Raw genomic sequence first — 7,103 nt, forward strand, 5'->3', positions numbered from 1 at the left:
TTTAGAGGATCACCAAACAGAAACAGTTTTACTGTATACTTTAGTAAAGCAAGTAAAAGACTGACAGTAGAACCGTACGGCTTACATTGCCTGTGTTTTTTTAGTTTTAGTAGAAGTTTTACTGCGCCGCAACTGCATAAGGTCATATGAACGCCAGAAGATTAGAGGCGTTACAAGAGAGTAACAAATATAAGAAAGAAGAATGGGATGTAAGGGCGATTGATGTTTGATAGGAAAGAAGGAGCAAACCACACCAGAGCATCCGCCAACCACCCAGCTTGCCTGTGTAAAAGGCTGCAGTCTAACAACGAAATGAGTTACTTCTCGGATTCGAGTCCTATGGCAATAGATGCATCACGCTTATAGGAGAACTTTTTATACTTTATAAGTATGAAATAATCAAAGGCATGTTATACTTAAAGAAAAAAGGATCAATAGAAATTCTACAAATTTGACCTTAGTGTCAGGGTTGAATTTAAAGACAGACGAAAGCAACGACAAGTCACATGACGTAACCAGAGAGTAAAGAAACTACCGACGGTCGACAATAGAGCTGGGCGAAGAATCCATTCCGGAACCGATTCCCACGATTAATGCAGAAGAAAAGTTCCGACTCCTTTTTACGTAAACCAACAGTTATCAGCTACTTCAATCACTAAAATCTTTTTTTTTTTAAAGAATTTTTGAAAAATAAAAGTTGTTGGTTTGTAATCTTCCGAAATCAAGGCCATCCCAAATCTTGAAGATGTTTTGAGCAAAACAGGTAACCACCGGAAGAAATTATATAATTAGAAAGTACGTAATTGGGTTTGGAGTCGATTCCTACGATTCCTAGCTTTCAATAATCGCGAACCTAGCCGCCCAGCACTAGTCGACAACTCCCAGGAGAGAAAAGCAGGGTACTTGATGGAAGAAACAAACATGAGCAAGTGAAGAAATGTTAAAGATGTGTGAACAAAATAATTGTAACTAAATAATAATTGTACAGATTGTGGACAATATCAGTGAAAAGGTTTTCAAAGAAAGAAACAAATTTAGTTTACTATTTTTTTAAAGGCAAAACAACAATAAATATCGCTGTGTCTCAGACAGACGTAAAATCGTCAACAACACGGCAATGTTTAAATGATGGATTACTTAAAGTAAAATGAGGTATAAGGCTGATGTAGATGTATAGAAAAAAAGCAGATAGCAAAAAAAACACCCAAAAACAAATTGTGTTAAACAAAGCAATGATTCGATTCTCAAGCAGACGACACTATTGTCTAACAAGAGGACTTCAAAGGTATAAAATAAAACATTACCCCAGTGTGGAAGCCCAAAGCCACGGCCATGAGAGTTGAGAAAATGGCTAAGACGTTCATCTTTGTGTAGATAGTTAGTTCTGCGGTGAGATAACGGAGTGTTGAGTCTGTTCTCTTGGTTTGTCTCTTGCTTTGATCATCGCTGTCAAATTTCCGATATTTATACTAGATCAGTTGGAGGAACTATCTGCGTCTGACAGAAATCTCTCCAGCAGATACCGGGCTGTTCTTTCGTTATCTCTGGGACAGTGGTGTTGACAAACAACAAAGGATCCGGATTATTCACTCAAGAAAGTCTTATCAATAGAAGACATCGTCCTCTTGGCTCAAAGCGAAAGTCGGCCATCTGTTGTGTGTTTATCTTGTACTATGGATCTTTTTGGCTCTGAGTCGAGTCTCCGGCAGAGATCATGCAGATTTCTTAGTAAGATCTATCTAATCTTTTATTTAGTACTACTGATGTGCACTCAAACAGGATTCAGAACCACGGTGTTTATGTCGCTCACTGCGTAATTAATAGTATCATTATTATTATGATTAAAGTCTAGACATCCTGTTTCGCTAACTGTGTGCCCTGTAAACACCCCCCTCCCCCCCCTTGAAGAAAGAATGAAAAAGACAAAAATAAAACAGAAACAAAAACCCCAACAACAACTAAAAAGAAGAAAAACAACAAACCAAACAAACAAAAAAACAACAACGCAATTTCTTCCAAAATAAGGACAACAATAAAGTACTCTTTAACTTTTTTGTCAAATCCAAAACAAAATTCTGTCGTTATTGCTACTCTGTTCTGCTTTAGTCAAAGAATAGTATCGGCTATTTCCCCTCTTCATTCTTGTGTCTAAACCAGATAACGTACTCTGTCGGTGTTCTGTAAAAAAAAAAAAAAAAAATTTAGAAAAACTGTGACGTAAACAACTAAATGGGAGGGGGGGGGGGGTGCAGTTAGCCTTCAAACAATTTGGTTGGACTGCAATGAGATTGGTGGTTCGAACCCCCTAGATTCTCGAGTTTGGGTACGTTCTATCTTGGTGGATGGGGTTTACAATGAGATGCCCGACATTTCATTATAGTAATAGCAATAAGTAGCATTTGTATAGCGCATATACCCGCTCGACAGAAAGCTCTGTGCACTTTACACCATACGCTATTTACTATATGTGAGGCAGCGTGGTGGAATCAGACTCTCCTCAAAATAATCAAAGAGAAGAAACTTGCATTTTTCCGCAGGTTTGTGAATTTTTATCTCATTTTTGTTTTTTGGCTCAACACCTTTCAAGCCCATTAAAAAACTCATTTCGGTGTGGATTTTTCTGAAAAACGTTGATGAAAAGCACAAAAAATGTAATTTTGCAGTTACCACGGACTCTTAAGCTAAGGAAATAACTAATCATTTTCTCACTAATTTTACCTCCGAAAACAAGTGACCTCTACCTCCTTCTTTCGCAAATATCTCGACTTGTATTCCAGATAAATGGATTTTTTTTCATCCAAATAAAGACAAGTGAACAAGCTTTAAGATAATACCTATAACTCTACATGTCCAAAAATTGACGAGAGCCTGATTCCACCACGCTGCCTCACATATAATACACATCACCTTGTTCCTAGTGACGCGGAATCTTACATCTTATTATTCTATATGTGAGGTGTGCTGACAAAATGAGTTACTTCTTGGATTTTTGCATTATGGAAATTGATGCATCAACTTGATTGCTGAAGTTTGTGCAATTGGTGAGCATGGAATAGTAAAAGACACTGTAGACTTGAACAAAATGGCATCAGTTGAAAATCTACAAATCTGACCCCAGTGTCTATTTTCAGCTGATATCTCCATTCTTGGATTGTGAGAAGTAACTCATTTTGTCAGCACATCTCACATATACTTTACTACAGGCTTGAGACAGGGCACCGGGGCACCTCTTCTACAGAAGTCAGCAGGAGGGTAGCGGTTTTTTGTTGGCTCTGGAAATCCTAACTCTTGGAATACAGTTCCGATTTCTCTAACGGCTAAATGAATTCATCCCTGTCTGTAGGGATGTCCCAGAAAAAGATTGGGAAGGGGGGGGGGGGGAGGGGATGATAACAACTCTATGAAAATCAAAGCAGCTCAGAAAGGAACATGTCCTTTAGGAATTCGAACTTTTGTCCCCCGCACATTCATACAGTCCAAACAGCTCCCGGAAGAACGATGGCGTATTCTTTTTTATTTGACAAACACTTTCCCTCCGAACTCAAGCAAATGCTTGCACATTTAAAAAAAACACTATTTTATTGAAACTTGTCTACTTTTGTCAAGAAAAATACTTTACTTCCTTGATATTATTATATAAAGAAGAACAATAGCGATGAGACTCGTAATGGTGGGATTGTGGGCTCGGGGATAGGGTTCGAGGCTGGGCACGGTCCGACGGCGTGTCTTGGAGAAAGGCACGACGACACATGATTTTTCGCTTGTGGTTCGACATTATCGGAGATGGACGTTGCATTTAAAGATGCTGCTTCTTAAAGAAACCTTGGGGGCTCTCGTGGCCTAGAGGTTAAGGTGTTGGCCTCTCATTCAAAGGTCCCGGGTTCGATTCCGGGTAGCGACCATAACATTTTCTTCTCTAAAATTGTCTTCTTTCACATCCTTTCCTGATCTCTAGCAATGTTCTGTTGTCTGCTTTCATTTCCACTTTCTGCCCCCACCCCCTCACCTCCTTTGCCACCTCCTCTGGGCTCCTGACTCTTTCTGCAGCCTTTCTACTGCTACTCCTTGGCTCCTGCTAACTGCTGTCTTTCTGCCACACCCCTGATCTTCTGGTAGGAAAGATCTACACCTAGCCTTCTCGGACAAGGGCGAAAAATCTCGGAGGGCCCGTGTGCAAGTTGCGCACGATAAAGATCCCTTGGTGGTCTAAAATCGATAAGAGTAGGCTTCGGCCGCCACCCGGGCAAAATTCAAAATTTCCTACCAACGAAAAAGTATTAGGTGTGTCCCGCGCGCTCATATGACCTTATGCAGTTGCGAGCGCCGTAAAACCCTATACTAAACAACAAACAGACAAACAAAAGAAAAACTTACTGCGCTGTAGGGCGCAACGAAGTTATTCAATTTCGCCAAAATTTACACAAAATAACACGGGGTTGTTTTTTTCCGCTGTTTATGAGATCTATAGTTTGTCTTATGAGCCTTAACACAAAGCAATATGTGAGGCAGCGTGGTGGAATCAGGCTCTCGTCAAAATAATCAAAGTGAAGAAACTTGCATTTTTCCGCTGGTTTGTGAATTTTTATCAAATTTTTGTTTTTGGCTCAATACCTTTCATGCCCATTAAAGAACTCATTTATGGGTAGATTTTCTGAAAAACGTTGATGAAAGGCACAAAAAATGTCAATTTTCAGTTACGACGGACTCTTAAGCAAAGGGAAAAACTAATTTTGACGACCATTTTCTCACTAATTTTACCTCTGAAAATAGGTGACCCTCACCTCCTTCTTTTGCAAATATCTCGATTTGTGTTCAAGATAAATGGATATTTTTTTCATCCAAATAAAGACAAGTGAACAAGCTTTAAGATGATACCAATAACTCTACATGCCCCAAAATTGACGAGAGCCTGATTCCACCACGCTGCCTCACATATAGTAGGAAAAACTTCAACTAGAGACCGTATCTTGACAGCCAACAAAGACAGAACCGGCTCAAAAGTCTGTATACACATGATGTATTTTCTTTGTTCAGATTTCCAGAGAATAAAAAGAAGAGATGACGTTACTCAGACCAGAGGTCATGGATCCTGTCCGAGTGCCAATGTATCGGATCTGTCACAGAGGTGCGTGGGAAATTGACCAGACGGACAACAATTACTGACCTACATGCATCAGCACCTGGTGCATTGATAAGACTGACAGATATCGGAGACATATTTACGAGTAGACTCTGGTCCTTCTTAGTGGAAATCTGAAATTACAATCATCGTAGAAAAACGACCATATCCTGTACGAATTAATTGCGCACTAGTTCACAGGCTGATCGGGTATAAATATTGGGATATTGCAGGCAGTGGACACATACCACAAGATCCCAATCCATAGACAAGACAGAAAATCATTTCAGTTATCTACAAGACACAACCACACAGAGACAGACAAGACAGAAGATCTTTTCAGCTATCTACAAGACACAACCACACACACACACAGAGACAGAATGAACAGCCTGCTTGTTTTCTCCGCCTCACTCACGGTCGTCTTGAGCAGTGTAGTTCCCAACTTGGTAAGTGTCTGTCTTCATTTGAGAAACCTCACTGAATATCCGGTTGTACAGGAGAGAGAGAGAGAGAGAGAGAGAGAGAGAGAGAGAGAGGGGGGAGGGAGAGAGAGAATGTTTTAAGGAGCGGATTGTTTCAACATGTAAGACATATTTACCAAATTCCTGTCTTGTTGTGCGTATGCGTGAGTGCACCTAACCTTCGTAACGTCTACTGTCATTGTAAACGACCAAGACAAATTTCATACTGCGAGATGAACAAAGATTGTCATTGTCATTGTCAAAATACAAAGAAGTAAGTTAAGAATTTAATGAATAAGCTTCATCGGTTATTTCTAGGAGTATAACTTAAACATCTCCCCAGCCATGTTGTTCGTTAATTTCAAAGTACTTTTACACACTTTACTAAGGTTTGATGAGACGATCGGCACGGAAGTCTGAACCTGTCTTTGTCATACCATTGTGGTCTACAAGTTTTTGCTTTACGATACAGAATACAATGACTTTTATTTGACTTTTTTGTTGTCATTGTTTTTGGTTTCTATAATATATTACCTTATGTAATTGCGAGCGCTGTATAACTCTTATAAAACAAAACTAACTTTATATATTTGACGCAACGTCTGCTCTGAAACATAACAGCACTGGACTTTTATCATGGAAAAGATTAAGTTACACTGTTGTTGTTGTTGTTTTTTCGGCAGCTTACATTACAAACAAAATCAAATATTTTATCCGCTCGATTTTTGTGCTGCTGTAGTGCGGCTCCGTGATCTAGTTATGGTGGTGGTTGGCGGGTGCTCTTGTGTGGTTTGCTCCTTCTTTCCTTTTAAACATCTTTCATCATTGTCTCCCCTCCTTTTTGTGTTTGTTACTCTCTTATAACACCTCTTATCTTCGACACTTATATGACCGTATTGTGTTGCAAGTGCCGTAAAACACTTACTAAAATTAGCTATGGTTGACATGTTGTTGCTTTACAAAGACATTTTTCCGTGAGTGTCGATTTTATTGTCATCCGGTTTGCTTTTAAACTATCTCAGTTCAACATAGGTGAGGCAACGTGGTGGAATCAGGCTTTCGTCAATTTTGGGGCATGTAGAGTTATTTCCTTGGCTTAAGAGTATGTGTTAACTGAAAATTTACATTTTTTGTGCCTTTAATCAACGTTTTTCAGAAAAATCCACACAGAAATGAGTACTTTAATGGTTACGAAAGGAGATGAGCCAAAAAAACAAAAATTTGATATAAATTCAGAAACCTGCAGAAAAATGCAAGTTTCTTCACTTTGATTATTTTGACGAGAGCCTGATTCCACCACGCTGCCTCACATATTATCTTGTTCTGACAATGGAATACAAGTAATGGCTTTGGCATTCGTTCTTTGCAGGGTAACATACAACATAAGTATGATCGACTGAGGACGGACGTACTATTGAAAAGAAACCAGCCAGCGACTCAAGACGATGTCTTTGATCTGATTAAACAGGTTCTCGTTAAGGCCAATATGGGTAGGGCTACATGTTTGGTTATGTGTGTGT

At 39.4% G+C, this 7,103-nt stretch overlaps 1 protein-coding gene across 1 annotated transcript in view; it reads right to left on the reverse strand.

Annotated features, from left to right (window-relative positions):
- Positions 1-1,518, reverse strand: part of LOC106013538 — a 5,285-nt gene extending 3,767 nt beyond the window's left edge. Inside the window, exon 1 of the mRNA XM_013089537.2 lies at positions 1,305-1,518. Coding sequence (XP_012944991.1) covers positions 1,305-1,364 — 60 coding nt within the window. The 5' untranslated portion in view covers positions 1,365-1,518. The remainder of the gene's footprint in view (positions 1-1,304) is intronic.
- Positions 1,519-7,103: the final 5,585 nt, after the last annotated feature.

This window comes from Aplysia californica, unplaced genomic scaffold (assembly GCF_000002075.1).
Source record: "Aplysia californica isolate F4 #8 unplaced genomic scaffold, AplCal3.0 scaffold00973, whole genome shotgun sequence".
In the NCBI taxonomy this organism is placed as follows: Eukaryota; Metazoa; Mollusca; class Gastropoda; order Aplysiida; family Aplysiidae; genus Aplysia; species Aplysia californica.